At 50.8% G+C, this 20482-nt stretch overlaps 1 protein-coding gene across 8 annotated transcripts in view; it reads left to right on the top strand.

The window, feature by feature from the left end:
* The window catches only part of GRAMD1B (GRAM domain containing 1B), a 123354-nt gene that overhangs the window by 40990 nt on the left and 61882 nt on the right, over nucleotides 1-20482 (top strand). Inside the window, exon 1 of one of the 8 annotated variants that reach the window (XM_059867289.1) lies at nucleotides 4032-4190. The exons of the other annotated variants lie outside the window; for them this stretch is intronic. Within the exon in view, the coding sequence (XP_059723272.1) occupies nucleotides 4168-4190 (23 nt within the window). The 5' untranslated portion in view covers nucleotides 4032-4167. Of the gene's footprint in view, nucleotides 1-4031; nucleotides 4191-20482 lie in introns of those variants that run through there. 8 annotated transcript variants of the gene reach the window in all.

Below are 20482 nucleotides of genomic sequence, written 5' to 3'. Positions count from 1 at the left end.
CATTCCAGAGGTGGCCAGCCAGACATTTGAACAGACACCTTCCCAGCCATCTCCTTCCTTTGATAATTTCCCCACCCCTCACATTATTTAGATTAAAAAAAAAAAAAAAAAAAAGAAAAAGGAAAAGTGCATGACTGCTTATCTCTTAATACCTTTCTTGCCTGAGCTTTGATTTCCACACATGTGACTCTGCAGCATTAGGCTGTCCCAGATTTGCCAGGCTTGCAGGTCTCCTGACCCATTTTACAGCATTGGTGGTTTGCCTCCCTCCTTGACAACCTGCAGGCTCAGCTGCAGAGCTTCTCCTGGGGAAAAGCCCAGCCCAAAGCCCAGCCTAGGCTGCTGTGGGTGGGACCTAAGAAGGGCTGAGTCTGGGATTATGCAGGGTGAGGTTTGGAGGTGTTTTTTCCATGGGGAAAGGTCTGTGCCTGACTTTATGGTTAAATGAGTGGGTTTGGTTGAGAAATAAGCAAGAAATGCATTGCAAAGTTGTTGTTGGAGCAAATTCCCCAGGCAGGGATTTGGGATCTCCTGCAGAACTCCCCATTTCAGGGTTACTCCCCCAATTTCTCCAACTTCAGCCCAGGTGCTGTTTCCTTTCATCTACCCTGGAATGATCCAAGCCCTCCAAAAGTGACTTCCTGCTGAATGCAGAACTGGAACTTTGCTGCTCTCCATCTCTTTGGGGCTTGGGAGAACCAGAAAAAAAATCTCTTTGTGGTTATCAGGCACAGTAGGAGAGCAAGGAACCACATTTGTCACTTTCAAAGGGGTGTGGGCACCAGAATCCCAGAGTTCTCTCAGACAAGTGTCACTGAGAGCTTTGCAAGCCAGGACAGAGCTCTGGAACTGCCCCAGGCTCCCCCTGGCCCCTGAGCAGGGAACAGAACCAGGGTGGTGATTTTACACAGCAAGGTTTTCATGTCATATTGGGGATGGGGTTGTGAGTGCAAAAAAAATGGACAAAATACCATTTAAAGCCCTTCAAGAGAGTAGAATATTTATTTACACACAGCTGCCTGCTCTCTTTCCTCTGCCACCCCTACAACTGCTGAATTCCTGCGGGATTTAGAATCCAGACTGTTCCTACCCCAGGACCAAACTCCTTCAGAGCTGTGTGGAATAAAAGTGTGGGTGGACATCACTTCCATCAGGCTTCACTTTTGGAAGAACTTTACAGATAAATAATGAAATTATCAATCATTTAAAATACACTGCCCCACTCCCCAGCTCCTGCTGCCTGCAGTGTGCTGGGATCCCGTGAGATAAGCAAGAATTCCAGGGAAAATTGCAGGAAAAGGGGGTGGAAATGGAATATTTGGCACTTTTCCCTTCAGGCTGTGCCCTGTGGGTCTGGTGCTGCTGTGGGGGCAGAGCTCTGCCCCTGCCCTGCTGGGAGAGGGTGCCACAAGGGCTCTGCTGGGCCAGGGCTGCCAGCTGGGATCCCCTGGCCCAGCTCCAGAGCAGCCACTTGGCCCCTGCCTCTGTGAGGAGCTGGGCTTCCATCAGGAAATTCAGCTTTCCTTTAGGAATTTTGATTTTCCGTTAGGAGCTTCGGTTTTCCATTAGGAAATTCGGTTTTCCATTAGAAAATTCACTCTTCCATTTGGAAATTCAGTTTTCCATTAGAAAATTCAGTCCTCCATTAGGAATTTTGGTTTTCCATTAGGAAATTCAGTTTTCCATTAAGAAATTCGGTTTTCCATTAGGAAATTCAGTCTTCCATTAGAAATTTTGGTTTTTCATTAAGAAATTCGGTTTTCCATTAGGAAATTCAGTTTTCCATTAGGAAATTCAGTTTTCCATTAGGAAATTCAGTTTTCCATTAGGAATTCGGTTTTCCATTAAGAAATTAACTTTTCTATGAGGATATTTGCTTTTCCATTAGGAAATTCAGTTCTCCATTAGAAGTTCAGTTTTCCATTAGAAAATCCAGTTTTCCTTTAGGAATTTTTTTTTTTTCCATTAGGAATTTTGGTTCTCTGTTAGGAAATTCAGTTTTCCATTAAGAAATTCAGTTTTCCATTAGGAAATTTAGATTTCCATTAAGAAATTCAGCTCTCCATTAGGATATTCAGTTTTCCATTAAGAAATTTAATTCTCCATTAGGAATTTTGGGGTTCCATCAGGAAATTCAGTTTTCCATTAGTTTCCACAGCCCCCAGGTGAGCCTCGGGGGGTAGCTGACTCTCTTCCCTCCAGGAAGCTGCCCAGGGGATTTTGTCAGGAGCTGTGGTGGTAGGACAAGGAGAAATGGGTGCAAATTGAAATTGGGGTTACATGTCCCAGCAGGGATGGATTTCTCTTTTTTGGCCTGAGCATTCAGCTCCTCCCTGCTCTGGGATAGTCAGGAGCTGCAGAGGTGCTTTGGCAAATCCCCCCAGAAGCATCAACCACCAAATATTGCAGCAGTGGCAGAGGGAGGAGAGCCCTGGGGCTCTCGCTGCAGCTCCCCTGCATGGGGAGGACCTTGTGCTGGAAGGGAAAAGCAAATCAGGCTCTTGCTGCAGAAAAAGGCCAAGGGAGCACAACCCACGTGTGTGAGGGGCCTTCAGAACTCCCTTCTGTGCTTGCTGGCCCCAGAAACTGATTTCACACGTGGGGAAGCACGGCCAGGGCTGAGGGGAGATGGAGGGGGGCTGGATGAGGGCAGGGAGTGCAGGGGATGGCTTCTCACTGACAGAGAGCTGGGGTAGAGTGGAGAATCAGAAATATTCTTTACTGTGAGGGGCAGGGAGTGCAGGGGATGGCTTCTCACTGACAGAGAGCTGGGGTAGAGTGGAGAATCAGAAATATTCTTTACTGTGAGGGGCAGGGAGTGACAGGGGAATGGCTTCAGAGTGACAGAGAGGAGGGGTAGATAATAGAAAATATTTACTGTGGGGGGCATGGAGTGACAGGGCAGGGGGAGATGCCTTCGCAGTGACAGAGAGGAGGGGTAGACTGGATAATAGGAAATATTTACTGTGGGGGGCAGGGAGTGCAGGGGGATGGCTTCACAGTGACAGAGAGGAGGGGTAGATAATAGAAAATATTTACTGCAAGGGACATGGAGTGACAGGGCAGGGGGCATGGCTTCACAGTGACAGAGGGGAGGTTTAGGTATTAGGAAATATTTACTTTTAGGGGCATGGGGTGGCTTCACAGTGACAGAGAGTAGGGTTAGATTGGATAATCAGAAATATTCTTTATTGTGAGGGGCAGGGAGTGACAGGGCAAGGGCAGATGCCTTCACACTGACAGAGTAGGGTTAGATTGGATAATAAGAAATATCTTTACTGTGAGGGGCAGGGAGTGCAGGGGGGTGGCTTCACACTGATAGAGAGGAGGGTTAGATAATAGGAAATATTTACTGCAAGGGACATGGAGTGACGGGACTGGGGGGATGGCTTCAGAGTGACAGAGAGGAGGTTTAGATAATAGGAAATATTTATTGTGAGGGGCAGGGAGTGCAGGGGGGGATGGCTTTGCACTGATAGAGGGGAGGGTTAGGTAATAGGAAATATTTACTGCGGGGACATGGAGTGATAGGGCAAGAGGGGATGGCTTCACACTGACCGAGAGGAGGGTTAGATTGGATAATCAGAAATATTCTTTACTGTGAGGGGCATGGAGTGCGGGGGGATGGGTTCGCACTGACGGAGAGGAGGGTTAGGTTAGATAACAGGAAATATTCTTTACTGTGAGGGACGTGAGACCCCAGAACAGAGAAGCTGCGGATGCCCCATCCCTGCAAGTGTGCAAGGCTGGCCGAAACGCCGTGGCCGGCGCTGTCCCTGCCATGGCTGGGGGCTGGCAGCAGCGGCCCCTCGCTGTCCGTGGCACTCCGGGGGCCGGGAGGGGCTGCGGGCTCGGGGCCGGCGGCGCGGGGCCGGGCGCTGCCGCGGGTGCCATGGCATGCTGCGGTCCCGCCGCTGCTGCACATGCTCAGCAGAGAGCGGGGCGGCTCAGCCCCAGCCCCCGGCGCTGCCGCTGCTGCTGCGGGGAGCCCTGCGCGCCTCGCCGCGGCTCCGGGGGCGCGGGGGGCGGCCGTGCCCCGGCTCGGCGCATGGGGCTCGGCGCTCCCCGCGGGACGCTCGGCCGGGGCTGCTCCAATATGTGCTGGGACCTCTGGAGCTGTCAGTGGGCAGACAAGGACACGGGCAGCGGATTATCGTGGCTGTACTAATGAAAGGGTTCAAGCTCGCCTGGTAAGCGCGCGGTGCGGAGAAGGGCTGGGGAGGGGATGCTGCGGCCCCCCCTTCTCTCCCCGAAATGGGGGAAAAAGGGATGAGATCCGCCAAGTTCCGCTGCGGCATGGCCGGGGGGATCTGGGTGCGGGGAGGGAGGCACCGGGAGAGGCTCCGGCCGTGGATGCGGCGCTGGGCCGCTGCTGTCCGGCAGCTCCGCAGGCGCTGCGATGCCCGGAGCGCTCCGGCCGCATCCCCTCCCCTGCTCCGCTGCCGGGCTCTGCCCGAGCCGCGTCACCCGGGCCCGGGGCTGCAGGAAAATAACCGCGGGCAGATTCTGCCCAAGAAAGGTGGGGGGATAAAAAAGTGTTTTGGATGCTGCGTGCGTGGAATGGCTCCTGCTCGGCTTGTCCTCTAAGCAGCGGATTTTGGGGATGCTCCTCGCTGGCGTGGTGCTGTAGGGACATCGATAGCAGAGTTCCAGGGAGCCCAGAGCTGCCGGCAAGGTACCCGAGGGCTCCATAATTCTTTCATCGTTCCTGGGTGTTTTGGGGAGAAACTCACCAGGTTTGGCTAAGTGGGCAGTGAAAGAAAACATTGTGTGGGTGAAAGGCAATTGACAAAGCTCTGTGTGTGTGTGTCTGAAATGTTCCCACGGAGATATTTTGTTGGTCAAGTTTGTATTTTACAGGGGTAGGTAAACATACATACATACATACATACATACATATATACATACATATATATATATATATATATGTAACAGAGGATAAAATTATATATCTCTATATAAAATATAATATAAACTTGACCACCAAAGGCTTACATAGAATCCCGAGTGTATCAAAACTATTTTAAATTTCCAATATGTCAAAATCACTTAGTTGGAATAAATAGGCTTTGAATTATGATGATGAAATTGATTTAAGCAGAACTTTATCAGATGGGAACGGTTCCACAGTTAACAGAGGAATGTGACTTCGTAATTTGGGTTGAATTGGATGACAAGGGCAATGGCAAGGCCTGTTTCTTTTCCTTAATCCTTTTTTTTTTCTGTAATGAAAAAGGAAGTAATCATAGAAATAACAGCCTCCTTCTTAAGTGCACTAGTTTGCATCAGGATGAATGTGGTGCTTTGAGATCCTCGCCTGTAAAGTGTGAGAAAACAGCAAAGTTATTTTGCATTTGTTATTTTACTTATTGTTGCTATTTTAATTTTATCTTTCTCTCTTTTTTTTTTTTTCTTTGTAAAAAATAAAAGCACCACAGTATAGCACTAGGAAGCATCTTGTACCGGGCCCCAGGGGACAGACCCGAGCCAGGGATGACTCAATAGGTCATCTCTTTCTCTAATTTCTCTAATTCTCTCTTTTATTTAATTACGCTGAGAGCCTTTGAATTTTCCCTGTGTATACATGGCTCTGTGTCACACAGGCTGTACAAACGATACAGATATTAGCCCTTGAAAATATTACACGATTGTTTTTTTCTTTTTTGGAATGAAAACAAGCCCCTCTCTCGCAGTGATCCGCTGCCTTCTGTGCTGTGCACTGAGGCTGAGGAGTTGCATAATGGCTCAGTGGAGTGGCAGGAGAGCAGGGCATGTGCTGGAGCTGCCGGGAGCGCTGGGATGGAGTGGCTCTGCAGTGCCACGGCCCCGCTGCATCCCCGCAATCCCGGCCGCGGGATCGCTCCACGGCGGGGCCGAGCCGTTCCCGGTTCATCCCAGCGCTCCTGGCAGCTCCCGCTGGAGCATCCCTCAGTTCATCCCAGCGCTCCTGGCAGCTCCCGCTGGAGCATCCCTGTGCCCCTGCGGGCTGGGAGGCTCCGGAGCCTGCCTGGGGACATAAGCAGATTACAGCGCTGGGGGAAGTGCTGGCCGGGCTGCAGCAGGTGACGCTCTTCCCTCTCCGTTCCTCGGGCTCCCGGCACGGCCCGGGGGGCTCTGGGCACTCCAGGGCCCCTTTGTTCTCCATAAGGATCCCGAGCAGTTCCCCCCGGCTCTCCTGGAATCACTTGACAGGTGCTACCCGAGCCCTGCCTCTCAGCATCCCCCTCATCCCAGTCCCAAAATTAAATATTCTGATTGCTCCCCTTATTTAATTATACAGCATCCTGGATCTCTGCAGCTGTCGCCCCATTCCCCCTAGGATATTTTGTTTGTTTGGTGGTGCTGCAATATCCAGCACAGGAGGGTGAGTTAGGGATGTTATTTCAGGCCCTGCTTTGCCCAGATCTGTGTTTGTCCCTAGAGGAGCACAGAATGAGTGCAGGGCTCTCTGAACCTGCTTGGGGTGTTTAATGTGGGCTGGACAGCCTTGATACAAAATGGGCTTAGAGGGTTGGGATTTATGTAAAGGAGAAACATCCAGTGCCTGGGCTGCAAACAAATCCTCTGGTCCTTGGTGCAGGGCAGCACTGCTGGGGTTAACCCAGATTTCCTCCTGGAGCCATGCTCAGAGACACATGATGTCTGTCTGTACCAGGGAGGGACAGAAAGCTGCCAGCAGCGAGCACAGCCTGCTCTGACCCTTGGGAACAGCACTTGCCTTTCCCAGCTTCCAGGCCCCACATCCATCCTGTGCTGTGGGATCACCCCAAATCCCACTGTGTGTGACATCAGGGCACCTGTGGGGCTGTCCTGTGGGATCCCCCCAAATCCCACTGCGTGTGACATCAGGGCACCTCTGGGGCTGTCCTGTGGGATCCCCCCAAATCCCACTGCGTGTGACATCAGGGCACCTCTGGGGCTGTCCTGTGGGATCCCCCAAATCCCACTGCATGTGACATCAGGGCACCTCTGGGGCTGTCCTGTGGGATCACCCCAAATCCCACTGTGTGTGACATCTGGGCACCTCTGGGGCAGTCCTGGCCAGGCCAGCGTGCTGCTCCCTCCCACCATGCCCTGCATTTCCTGCATGGCTGTTCCCTCTCACTATGCACTGCATTTCCTGCATGGCTGCTCCCTCCCACCATGCCCTGCATTTCCTGCACTGCTGCTCCCTCTCACCATGCCCTGCATTTCCTGCATGGCTGCTCCCTCTCACCATACCCTGCATTTCCTGCACGGCTGCTCCCTCCCACCATGCCCCGCATTTCCTGCACGGCTACTCCCTCTCACCATGCACTGCATTTCCTGCACTGCTGCTCCCTCCCACCATGCCCTGCATTTCCTGCACGGCTTCTGCCTCACATCATGCCCTGCATTTCTTTCTGCTCCTTCCCACCATGCCCTGCATTTCCTGCACGGCTGCTCTCTCCCACCATGCCCTGCATTTCCTGCACAGCTGCTCTCTCCCACCGTGCCCTGCATTTCCTGCACTGCTGCTCCCTCCCACCATGTCCTGCATTTCTTTCTGCTCCCTCCCACCATGCCCTGCATTTCCTGCACGGCTGCTCCCTCTCAGCATTTCTTGCAGCAGCCACCTCACCCTGCCCCAAATGATCTCATCCCCATCTGGCTCCCGGTGGCCCTGGGGCTCTGCAGCACAGCTGGGGACAGCCAGGGGGGCTGAGTGACATCACAGAGTGGCAGTGGCACCGTGCTGGCACCTGCTGCGCCGTCACAGCGCCCTGGTGGCAGCAGCGATGCTGCAGCCCCTGAGGATGCTGGTAGGACAGATGACAGCAGCAATTTACCTCATCACAGTCTGGTGTGGTGTAATTGGTCATTTTTGTGCTTTAATGCTGTTTCTGTCTTTAGTGTGACCTGGTATTGTGAGAGAGAGCTTTTGCCTCCGGGCTGACATCACTGTTATCTCACAGCTCCTCAGGGACTGCAGTCAGCCAGGCCTGGAGCTTTACATCTCAGAAAGCCAAAAACCACAGCAGCCTTTCCCTCCCCTTCCAGCTCAGGCTGTGCTGCTTGCCCTGCTCTTCCTTCTGAGGAGTTTTGGGGAGTTCATGATCCAGCAGAGATGGAAATTAGTTTAGATCTTTGAGGGCCATCACCCCCCTGCCCCGTCACTCCATGCCCCTCACAGTAAATATTGATGAAAAATGGAAATCTAACGCCAGAAGAGCATTGCAGGGACAAAAACAAGCTGGGAGCTGAGCTTGATGTCCCATAAATGGGATACTGAGTAAAATTCTGCTCGTCTGATTTTCCTTCTTCCGTGGTTCCTTCTGCATTGCTTGTGCTGCTGTGTTGCTTGGAATAGTTCTGAGCTGCAGAACCTGCAATCTGGAACCTACAGAGGAAAGAAAGGGCCAAAGGCTGCACTAAAAATAAATCTGTAATTCATTTTTCTGCTAGTGCCTGTGGGTGAGGAAAGAAAAAAAAAAACCCAACAAAACTCTCAATGTTCCAACACCCTACTTATCTGAGGGAAGGATCTATTATGTAGTTGTGGGGGTGGGATGGGAACTAGGTAGGGTTACAGAACAGCAGATCTAAAATTAGGAGTTGTTTGATGTCAGGGAGCAGTGAAGATTGGCTTCAGGCAGTTTCAGTTCTGCATTCTGGAGGCTGCAGGGGCCCTTGGTGCCTCCACCAGGCTGACCCTGCCCTTCCCAGCTCTGGCAATCTGGGAGTCGATGCCTGGGGTGGGCAGGAGGGGAGGGAGGGGTTCCTGAGCTGTCCCAGCCCTCCCCCCCTGCTCTGCTCCCCCAGCCCTGCCGCTTCTTTGAGATGGAAATGAACGGGCTGGTGAGGCAGGGACGGGAGGGAAGGTGCTGTGACACACTGGGGTGACAAACGTGGGTGTTTGGGATTCGTGGCTCCTTGATTACCCAGGAAATGATGAAGCTGCTTAAATCACTTCCAATTTGCAGAGCCTTGAAGAACTGCTGCGTGCAGTGAGCTTCGTCCTGTGGCACTGCACACGATCCCAAATGAGATTGCATTTCCTAATCAATTCTTCCTCAATTTCTGGAGAAGCTTTGCAAAATAGTTCTGTGAAAGTTACATAATTGTGCTGCTGTGCCCATTGTGCTGTTTGACCTTCACATCACAGGTTCACAATGTTGCATTTTCAGTCTTTCCTGTCTTCATTGATTCTTCTGCTCCTACGTCACCCTTTGTGCCTTTTATTCAGGGGGAAGAAATAGGTGCTGATAATCCTCAGCTGAAAACCACCAGAGCTGACCCACATACACATAAATATGGTTTTTGGGGAAGGAGAGGCCTTAGCTCCTTATGGATTCTGCAGATGGGTCTGAGGAATCAGGATGTTCCCGTTGGCTGCGGCAGGAAGAGCAAACCTCATCAACAGCTCGCTCATCTTCCCCTGCATCCAGAACATTCTGACCTGGCCACACGTCCTGAACCTTCTGGCTGTCCATAAATTAAGGTTTTTGTCCTTTTCCAGCCAGAAGATGTGGTGCCAGGTGCCTGGAAGTAGAGCTTGGAGCAGCCTTGGCAGGTTTATTCTGTAGCTGGTTCTGTGGCACGCAGTCTCTGAGGGGTAATTAGCAGGGTTTGTGCTCATTTCTCAGGCCTTGGTGTTATTTTTTCTGCCCTCTTCCATGGTGGGAAGCTTCAGGAAGCAGTGAGGAGCCTAATCCAAGTGCACTAAAGCTGAGGAAAAGCTTTGCACACAATTCCCTTGGCCAGGCTGTGCTTGGGCACCGGGAGGGGCAGAAATAGAAGCAGGATCAGCCCAGCACCAGTTTTTGTCCTGGATTAATACCTGCAGTGGCAACAGGCTGTGAAGCACAACTTTTATTTTAGTGAAAGTCTGAAATTACAGTGCAAGGAGACCATTTGAAATAAAACCAAGGCATTTTCAAACCCTTGATCTGAGACTGGGTTTGCTGTGTGATGATACACTGGCAAAAGCATCCCTTTAATATTTTTGTTTCTTATGTGGTTGGTTTTTGGCATCAAGTTTTGATTTAAATTTGGATAAACATCTGTAATTTTGCCCTCTAATATGTATGTGCAGATTGAAGCCTCTCTGAGGACAGCCAGACAGAGCAGTTCTTTCACTGAGGCCATGAAGAAGCTGCACTTCTGCAGAGTTTGCTGCAGCACCAGAATCTCTCCCCAGATCTCTCTTTGGGCTGTGGATATTTTGGCTAATTGAATCCCAATCGTTTGTTTTGCTGGGAAATTGCCTTCCCCTCTTATCTATGGCAAGATCACCTTGCTCTCTGTCTCCAGCCTAGAAATGTCAAGTGAAGGGCAAGCTGGAGTGGCTCTGCAATTCTGCAGCCTCTGCTCACTCAGGGCCTGGAGCTGAGATTCTTTTCCTCACTAAAAGCCTGAAAACGTGGAAAATTCAGTGAGGAAGAGATGAAACGTGGAGCTGAGGCTGCTGGGTGCTGGTTGAGAGCTCGGTCCCTTCTGCAGGGAAGGAAGGTGCTGCCTGTGGGAGCTGGGGGTCACGAGATTGGGCCTGGATCTGTCACTGACCATTTTCACCCTCATGGTGCCTCTGCCCCACTTTCCCTGCCTGCAGAATGAGGCAAACCAGTCTCCCCTTCCTTCTCCCTGTGCCTGGAGCAGAGATTTTCATGGCACAAGTGCTACAAGGAGGTGTTGGGCAGAAATCAGTCTCCCCTTCCTTCTCCCCTTCCTCTTCCCTTTGCCTGGAGCAGAGATTTTCAAGGGACAAGCTCTGGAAGGAGCTGTTGGACAGAAATCAGTCTCCCCTTCCTTTTCCCTTTGCCTGGAGCAGAGATTTTCATGGGACAAGTGCTAGAAGGTGATAAAAGGTGCTAGAGGGAAATCAGTCTCCCTTTCCTTCTCCCCCTTCCTTCTCCCCCTTCCTGCAGCAAAGATTTTCAAGGGACAAGCTCTGGAAGGAGCTGTGGGACAGAAATCAGTCTCCTCTTCCTCTTCCCTTTGCCTGGAGCAGAGATTTTCATTCCCACATTTTGGGAAGGAGCTGTTGGACGGAAATCAGTTTCCCCTTCCTTCCCCCCCTTCCTGGAGCAGAGATTTTCATGGGACAAGTGATGGAGAGAGCTGTGTTGGACAGAAATCAGTCTCCCCTTCCTTCTCCCTTTGCCTGAAATAGAGATTTTCATTCCCACATTTTGGAAGAAGATGTTGGACAGAAATCAGTCTCCCCTTCCTTCTCCCCTTTCCTGGAGCAGAGATTTTCATGGCACAAGTGCTGGAAGGAGCTGTGGGACAGAAATCAGTCTCCCCTTCCTTCTCCCCTTTCCTGGAGCAGAGATTTTCAAGGTACAAATTCTGGAAGAAGATGTTGGACAGAAATCAGTGTCCCCTTCTCCCTTTGCCTGGAGCAGAGATTTTCATGGGACAAGTGCTAGAAGGTGAAAAAAGGTGCCAAAGGGAAATCAGTCTCCCTTTCCTTCCCCCCCTTCCTGGAGCAGGGATTTTCATGGGACAAGTGATGAAGGGAGCTCTTGGCCAGAAATCAGTCTCCCCTTCCTTCTCCCTGTGCCTGAAGCAGAGATTTTCATTCCCACATTTTGGGAAGGAGCTGCTGGACAGAAATCAGTCTCCCCTTCCTTTTTCTTTTGCCTGCAGCAGGGATTTTCATGGCACAAGTGCTGGAAGAAGATGTTGGACAGAAATCAGTCTCCCCTTCCTCTCCCTTTGCCTGGAGCAGAGATTTTCATTCCCACATTTTGGGAAGGAGCTGCTGGACAGAAATCAGTCTCCCCTTCCTTTTTCTTTTGCCTGGAGCAGAGATTTTCATGGCACAAGTGCTGGAGGGAGCTCTTGGACAGTGTCCCACGTTTTTAATGTCTGATTCAGCCCTGTGTGTTGGTAGTTGTGTTGGACTGAAGAGAAGCTCTCACACAGCTGGAATTTCTGCTTCATTTCTGCTCAGCAGGTGGGCAGGGGCAAGGCCTGGAAGAGACAAAAATTGCCACCAAAACCTTTGTGGGGCTCCCTGACAGATCACTGTGTCCTGGTCAAGGCCTCTTCTGCTTTTTCCAGCTGCAGTTCCAGATTTGTCTGTGTTTTAAACAGTTTAAAGCTTGGTTGATGGAGCAGCTGCTGTGTTTTTGCTTGAACCTTCCCCAGAACTCCTCTGAGTTCAAGCCCTGGTTAGAAAGTGCATCTTAATGCCTTTATTATTTTAATTGATGCTTATTATGACTGGTAACTGCTAATTGCAGGATTTTGAGCCCGTTTGAAGTAAATTGTAGAAGCTGCAATAATATATCCAAGGATGGAGTATCCAAGCTTGGGAAATGGAGACACCAAACCCAAAATGCTGCCCAGAATTCCTTTTCCTTCTGGGTGCCCTTGCAGAGCCACGTCCTGAATGCAAGATGCTGGAATGTTCTCTGAGCTTCTCCTTTCCTAAAGTTTTCCTTTTGGCCAGATTTAGGCCTGTGCTGTTGATGATATTTTACATTTTGCAGCGGTTTATTCCCCTGTAACCATTTTTCCAGGACAGAATGATCTCTGTGGTCACAGCCAAGTGATCTGAGGGCAGATGCTCTGCTTTTTTCCCAACTAAAAAAAGATGCAAAATGCTGCCACTCTCCTTTGACAATGTCACAGCCACTCCATGCATGTGGCAGAGGAGCACAGAAAGAGGAATTTGGGGATTTTTTTTTTTGAGATTTGTTTATTTGGGGTATATATTTTGAATAATTTTCAAACCACTCAGAATACCAGGTTTGGTAGAATGTGGTTTTGGACCACAGCTAATTTCAGGCCTTGCAGTTTGGAAGGAGAAAAATGGAAGAGAAAATGAGTGGAATGAAAAGGACTTTGGGGGAAAATTAGGTGTATTTTGAGGAGTAGCAAAGATTTGGTAACAGGAGAAATGTCCAGCTATGCACATCAAATTAGAACAAATTAACTGGAGGGGGAACACACCACTTGTTTAGCTCAAGAACAGCTCTCTTTAATTAGAGCCATTCCCTTAATGAGATGCTGAGCAGGTCAGGCTGGCTTTGAGGGACAGAAGGAGGTGGCCAGGCCTGAGCCTTGCAGGGATCATTTGCAAGGTCTCAGCCCCACTGCAGCGAGGACACACGAGGTGTTGTGAGTTTGAGTGGAGCCAGAGGAGCTCCAGAGAGAGGCAGAGCTGTAATTTTGGTGTATTTCTGACCCACAGGACCAGAAATAAAGCAGCTGTGGGGAAGTGGGAGTGCCCTTTGCTTGGGAGGCTGTGCAGCCCTCAGAGCTGGAATTTGGGTTTTTTTCAGCTGTCAGCTGCTAGAGAAATGTGATGCAGGACCTGATGCACATTTTGGGAGGGAGGTTTGGGAGGCAAAGCCAAGCTTAGCTGTAGGCCATGAAAGAAGGATGTGTCTGGAGGCCAGGGCTCCCAGAACCTGAGCAATATTCAGTGCCTGCCCCAGGGCACTAAAGCTGCAGCATTGCTTCAAATGCCTGCTGTGTTATTTTTCCAGCAGGAAGAACAAGTTCCCCGTGGATTCTTTTCTGTTTTATAGGCAGCTGATAGCACAACTGGTCTGGGAAATAGAAGTGTTTCTAAAATTGTGTTGTTTCACAGCAAAAGAGGCTCTTGAAAACAGAGATTTGCTGTGCTGGGAGATTTTCATGCCCCACCTCCAGCTTGGAGGAAGAGATTCCATCCTAAATAGTCAAGATGGACAAAGGGTAGAAGAAAGGAAGTGGAATTAGTCCTGGTTTGCAGATGAGGCACACAGAGATTAAAGGTGTTTTTCCTTTTAATTGTTTATTAATTGCTGTGTATTAATTCCCTACTGGAAGCTTGGCTTAGGAGAGGAAAAAATTATTATAGCTTAAACAATTCTCTGAAGAGAGCAAACTCTACTGAAGTGAGAGCAGGGTGAGGAATGCTAACATCCATCCCTGTCCCCTGTGCCTCTCACTGGGGACTTGCCCAGAGCCACAACCCGAATCCTTGCAATTGTCCCAAACCAACCTGAATCCTTAAAATTGTCCCCAAAAAATCTGAATCCTTGCAATTGTCCCAAAAAAATCTGAATCCTTAAAATTATCCCCAAACAACCTGAATTCTTATAATTTTCCCAAAACAACCTGAATCCTTAAAATTGTCCCAAAACAACCTGAATCCTTGCAATTGTTCCAAAAAAATCTGAATCCTTGTAATTGTCCCAAACCAACCTGAATCCTTGCAATTGTTCCAAAAAAATCTGAATCCTTGTAATTGTCTCAAAACAACCTGAATCCTTGCAATTGTCCCAGAAAAATCTGAATCCTTGTAATTGTCCCAAACCAACCTGTGCCCTGCTCATCATTGGAGATACCACAGTTATCCTGAGGACATCTGTTCTTTCAGGGATCACAGGCCAGATTAGGAGCTCAGGATGATTTGGGTTTCACTTTGCAACGTTTCCCACGTGGAACTCCAAATCCCAAGGATGTCTGAGTGTGTCTTAGAAGTTATGGGGACAAAAATGCTGTAAGTCAAAACAATCCTTGAGATTGTAACCCTCAGCCAGCCCTCATTTTGCAACCATAGGTTTGCAATCATTGCAATCAATTAGGTTTGTAATCTTTGCAAACCTTTGGAGTCCTGCAGTGCTGCAAACTGGGCTGGTGCCTCTTTAAAAAATGGAAATGTTGGAAAGCAGAGCTAGAGGCTGAAAGAAGTGTGATAATATTGAGGTGTTGATCCATGCTCCTGCCAGTGGGGTGTCCTCTGCAGGGCCAGGAGCTGGACTTCAGTAATCCTTGGGGGTTCCTTCCAGCTGAGGATATTCTGTGGCTCTGTTTTGTCTTTATTAACAGTTAACTATTGCTGTTTATGAGTGTGACTGAGTGAATGAGTTTATTCCACTTCTCTCCTGCTCCTGGCTGTGAGGATTTGACTTCAGCCTTGTTTCTTTCCCACAATTTCATATCATCCCATTGTTCCAAAAAAAACCAACCCCAAACCTTTTAACACAGCTTCTCTTGCTCTCCAATATTTACATTCCTCAAATATTTGTTGACCACTCCACTTTGTTTACCCTTCAAGTTTGTTTTCACAAACGAGCCTCATGAGTGCCGCGATGTTTTTGTTGCTTTCCTTTGAACTCATTGCTCTGTAAGAAAATCTCTCTGATTCTCTGCCACCCTTCTAAACGTGTTCCTGCTTGGGATTAACTGATCTTACAGAGCAAATATTTCACCATTCCATGAGGGGTGATTGATCAGCTCCCAGTCACTTCAGTCCTCCCTGCTCCTGTATCATGTTGCAGGGACATTTTTCATTTGCTTTCTGCTCTTCCCCTGCCCATCTGTGCTGCTTTCTTGCTTTCTAAATTCTTTAAATTGCTGGCTGAGGCTTCGTTTCCTCTCTTGCACCTGCCTGGAGTAGGTACAAAGCCAAGGACAGCAGCAGGGTTGCGTTCCTGCTTTTCCCAGACGGGAATCAGGCACAGCCTCTGTTTATTTTTCCCCAGACAGGTTTTTTAAGTGTGTTTATACACACTTTCAAGATGAGTCACATTGTTACCTTCTGCATTGTGGAACCTCCGTGCAGAAGATGGCCTTTCCCAGAGCCTGTATTTGGAAATGCCCGAGTGTTGAAGGCAAATATTTCCATTTATTCTAAATATTTCCTGTTGCTGCCTGCTGCTCTAGCGGGGAAATCGATGCTTTGTGTTGCCTGATGAGGTTTAGGAGGGTGTGCAGCCCCTCAGGGTGCGAAGCCAGAGCTTTGTGGGAGCGAGGAAGTGGAATTTCGAGGTAATTGGGATGTTTATGTCCACGCTGACTGCCCTGCTCCTTTGTCGTCACAGAAGTGCTCCCTGGTGGTTCGCAGGGCGGGAGGACGGGGATATTTAATGAAGCCCCGCTCGGGGTGCCCGGGCCGGGCAGCAGAGCGGGGTTTTCATGCGGCTCCGCTCGGGGTGCCCGGGCCGGGCAGCAGCCCGGAGCGGCGGTGCCAGGGCGGCAGAACCGATGGGTAAGGGCACGAGAGGAGCAGAAATCTGCCATTTCTCCTCGGTCAGGGCAGCGAGGAGCAGCCAGGGTTAACCGGGCCGTGTGGGACATCCTTAAAGCGACAGCGGGAGCTTTCCTCCCCAGTGGGCAGCAGCAGCCGGCTCGGATGCCAGAGCCGGGCAGCGCATTGCAAAGGCGGCTTTGTTCCAGCCATGCCGAGCCCTTATCAGAGCCGGGAATCTTTTTTGTCGAGTCCTTGGGCGGCCCTGAGATGCCTCGGAGCAGCAGCAGCAGCAGCAGCGAGGTTCCCGGGCGGTTCCGCGGGGTCCCTGCGGGCTGCGGGGAGCCCGCGGGGCTGCGGGGAAGAACCACGGGCGCCTCCCGGGAAGGGCCATGCGCTAACAGGTGCCCCTGGAATCCTCAAATCCTCGTTTTTCACCTCCCGGGCAGGCGGGGGAATCCTTCCTGTGTGTGTGTGTGTGCTGGGAGGTCAGGCAGCTCCTCGGGAAAAAGGATTCGGGGCTGGGATGGAGATGCGGCTGATGGGGGAAATGTCAGTCGGGGTGTGGGGGGAAAAGCTGGGGAAGAACTTAAGGTGGAGATTATTCTCAGTGGCATCCCAAGAACTCGTTTGTTTGTGTTTGAGGCGAAATTTGAAATTTTGGTGCTGCTGGTCCCTTCTGGCTGCCCCTGCAGCGACACTGGAAGTCCAGTGGCAGAAGATTTAACTCTTTGCTAGTGAAAGAAAAGAAGGATAAATAACGGAGGCAGTACTGTGGTGGTTTCACAGGGATCTGTAATTGGGGTGAGCTCCTGTTTCTGGCCTTATTCTTTGTGGGTAGGGCAGCTTTATTCTCCACCTTATTTATTCTGTGGTCATGGGGGCAGGGGCTGCACTCAGCAGCTCTGGGGGGGTTTTGGGTCAGTTTTGGGGTGAGCCCAGCAGATTTCAGCAATCTGGAAGAAAGGAAGCGAAGTTAAGGAAGTCAGTGGGAGCAGTGGGACTGGGGTTGGAAATCAGAGGTGGCACAGGGCCGGTCTGAAGGCAGAGACTGGGGCAGTGCTGTGTAGGAGGCTGCAGGAGGCTGGTGTCCGTTGGGATAACCAGATTGGGAGGAATGGAGAAGCTGGAATATCCATAACAGAACAACACAATGCAGAAGCACTCCCTGCACCAGCCAGTGCTGGAGAAAGGGCTTGGACCGTGGAGCATTTTAGGACAATTTCCCTCCTCTTTATGAATGAGCTGTGAGCTATTGCAGCTCGGTTCAGCAGGGAAGAGGGAGCAGAGGGGTGCTGGGTGCTGGATGGGGCCTGTCTGTACCAGGAGGCTGCTGCAGGCCAGCCCCTGGCACAGCTCCGTGGATGCTCGTTCTGCTCTCCCCAATGGCAGCTATTGAAGCTTTAGCCAGATGTCAGGGAGCTCTCCCTTTGTGCTGGGCCTGCACAGGAGCAGCACGACTGGGGGCTCTGCTCGGTTCCTGGGAGCAGAGAGGGGGTGGCTGTCTCGTAGTCCCTGTGGCATCCCAAGAACTCGTTTGTTTGTGTTGGGTTTGAGGTGAAATTTTGGTGCTGCTGGTCCCTTCTGGCTGCCCCTGCGGTGACTCGGGAAGTCCAGAGGCAAAACATTTGACTCTGTCCTGAGGGAAGAGAAGAAGGCTAAATAATGGAGGCAGTACTGTGATGATTTCACAGGGGCCTGTAATTAGGGTGAGCTCCTGTTTGTGTTATTTTTCCTTGTGTGTAGGGCAGCCTTCTCTGAAGAGCTGTTTTGCTTTTCCCTTCGTGCTCCCTGAAAAGGGGAGCTGCTCCTGCTGAGCTGCACTCAGGCCTGTGTCTGCCTGACCTCCCCAGCCCTCAGCACGGTGCTGCAACCCAAATAAAGGCAGGAGTTCCTTTTATTAGTGCTCCATCTCAGAGACATCTGCTGGGTTATTGATGTGCCTGGGAATCTTCATTTTCCAGCGCACTGCTGGGTCCATTATCTGTCAGAGCAGAGCAAGGGCTCCTGGGGTAGAAGAGGCACCAGTGCAGGAGGACAGAACATGCAATGGCTCCCCAGGAAAAAGCAGATGGATTTAGTGCCAAGCAGAGGAGCTTCAGGTGTGTCAGAAATCCCAGAGAGGGGATTTGGGGTGGGCAGCTCAGCCAGCCTTTCCCACTGCATCATTCCAAAGTGGCGGCTTCCAGGTGGGGTCTGTGCCTGTCCCTGGTGCTGTGTGCTCTCCATTTCTCCTGCCATCCATGCTGCAGGGCCTCTCCATGCTGGGATGGCATTCTCTTGGCCTCAGCCTACAGGGAAAGACTGGCTTGCCTTGTGCTCCTCTTCCTCCTCATTTTCAGAGATCTCACTGATTTAAAGAAGGCCAGAAGTGCATTAAGCACCCTCCCGGGCATGCTGTGAGCTGATAGCTGTGATTCCTCAGGGACTGGGGGCAGCCAAAGGATCAGGAACCTGCCTAGACAGATTCTGGCCGTGCTACAAAGGCTCATCCTGGCTGGTGGAGGCTCCAGCTCTCACTGCAGCCCTTGCTGGTGCTGAACCTCCCCACAGCCTTTTCCCTCCCATCCATCCCTGCACCTCTCCTGCTCCTGGCTCTCCACCAGGATTGTGCTGATTGCCTGGGCCTGGGGACTGCAGGTAGGGCTGTGTGTCCTGGGTGAGGTGGGACCTGCTGCTGGTGAATGTCTTTAATTCTGTGCGGTTCCTTTTGTGCAATTAAGGAGAGCTAATTAGCTCCTCTTAGTGCAGCCTCCTTGCAGAGGTAGCTGACCTCTTGTTAATCCTGGATTAAGTTCTTACTAAGAACTGGCTCTTTGTGTGTCCCAGTTAAGATGTTGACACTTTGTTCTCTCTCTCCCCTTGTTCTCCTCCTCCCCCTCGTCCTCCCCATGCCTGTGAGCACATGATTCCCTGCCTCCTCCAGCCCCCACTGCTGTAGGAATCCACAGACTCTGGGAAAATGCCACTGCCAGCTCAGAAAGAGTTTTGCTTGGTCTGGCACCTGTCTAGGAGCCCATGTTCCACAAGGAGAAAGGGAGAGTGCTTCTTGTTGCATGACAGGGTGGGAATCCCGTGGGGTTTGAGGAGTAGCACCCGTGGGCTGAGCAGGAGTTGTCCAACAGGACCAAAAGCCCAGCCAGAGAATCCCCCTGTCCCGAGCTGTGCAGTCAGGAGTCCACCCAGTCCTTCCTGAAGAGGGTGAATAGCAAACCAGCAAATTAAGCATGTGCAAAATGCTAATTACCACCCAGTTACCCACCAGTGCTAATCCTGCTTGCTCATCTTGAGGTTGCTGCGCTGGGTTTTCCCTCAGGACACAGTTTCCCTCAGTGCTTCTTGACATTTCTGTTGTGTCATTTTCAAAGACAAGGCTGGAAACACAACGCAGGTGTGTCCCCCTGCTTCTGTTCTGAGCTCAGCTGGCAAGCAGAGATGTTGGGGAAGAGCTCTCCCAGTGGCTTTAAGTCTTCAAACCAGATCATATTAAAGGTGGGCAAAGAATTACGAGGGGAAATGAGAAACCTTTTGTGCTTACCCACCCAGGTGCTCATTGTTTCCTGACGTGCTGCAGACAGATTTTAAAGGCTCCTTTTTGTTCTGCCCCTCTGGTGTGCCTTACAGGGAGGGTAGGATTGCTCTGGCGAGCTGATCCCAGCCCCACTTGGTGCCCTGCAGGCCTGGACATCCAGGCCCTGCTGTGTCCCAGGGATCTGTCACCAGCCCTGGGCTTTAATTACTCAGCCAGTGCCTCATTTCCTCGGGGCTGGGAGATGCAATATGCATGAGAGTGCTTGTGTTACAGCAGCAGAGCAGCCCTGCAGGCGCTGCAGGGGCAGTTTGGGCGAGGAGAAGGTGCTGCCTGCCTGGGCCCTGGAGAGCCTGCCCCAGGAAATTGGAGCATCCTCAGAGGGAGGGATCCCCAGATGTGGCTCTGCTCCTCCTGCAGGGCTTGGTAGAGCTGTGGTGCCCAGGCTGAGGGCTGTGTCATGCTCAGCAGGCAGATGCTCACATTGTCCTTCACACATGAAACAAAGCCCTTGTCCTGACTCCTGAACAGCAGACTCGTGCAAGTGAGCCCAGCTGACATAAAATGCTTTCTTGCAGCTCTTGAACAAGGCAGGAACTTGCAGCTTCATGCCCAGGAGAGCTTCCTTCAAGGCCCCTAAAGATCCTCTCTCAGTGCACTTTTATCCAACTTCTATCACCATGAGCTGACTGCAGTGCTGGGGATGGTGCTGCAGAAATGTAAAAACTCTGTGTCCTTCCAAGAGTTTGGGGTGGAACTTTGCAGATCTGACCAAGTTTATAAAGGTTTTGAGGTGCTGGGTGATTTCCAAATTCCCCATAACTTTGTCCCTTGCACACCATGCCAGATAAGCCTAAGAAGCTTTTCTCTAAGTAAATCTTGTATTTCTTGCATTTTTCCTACTTCTCACACAGTGCTTTTGGGAGCATGACTTTTATTTGATCTATCTTCTCTCCTGGCAGTCTGAAGGGTGGGTTAGACTTCACCTCATGTCTGTCCTGCCACTCCATGGCCTGCTTTGA

The sequence above is a fragment of the Haemorhous mexicanus genome, chromosome 24 (genome assembly GCF_027477595.1).
Source record: "Haemorhous mexicanus isolate bHaeMex1 chromosome 24, bHaeMex1.pri, whole genome shotgun sequence".
NCBI lineage: Eukaryota > Metazoa > Chordata > Aves > Passeriformes > Fringillidae > Haemorhous > Haemorhous mexicanus.
Note: the sequence above shows the minus strand (reverse complement) of the source record. Positions and strands in the feature narration are given on the sequence as shown.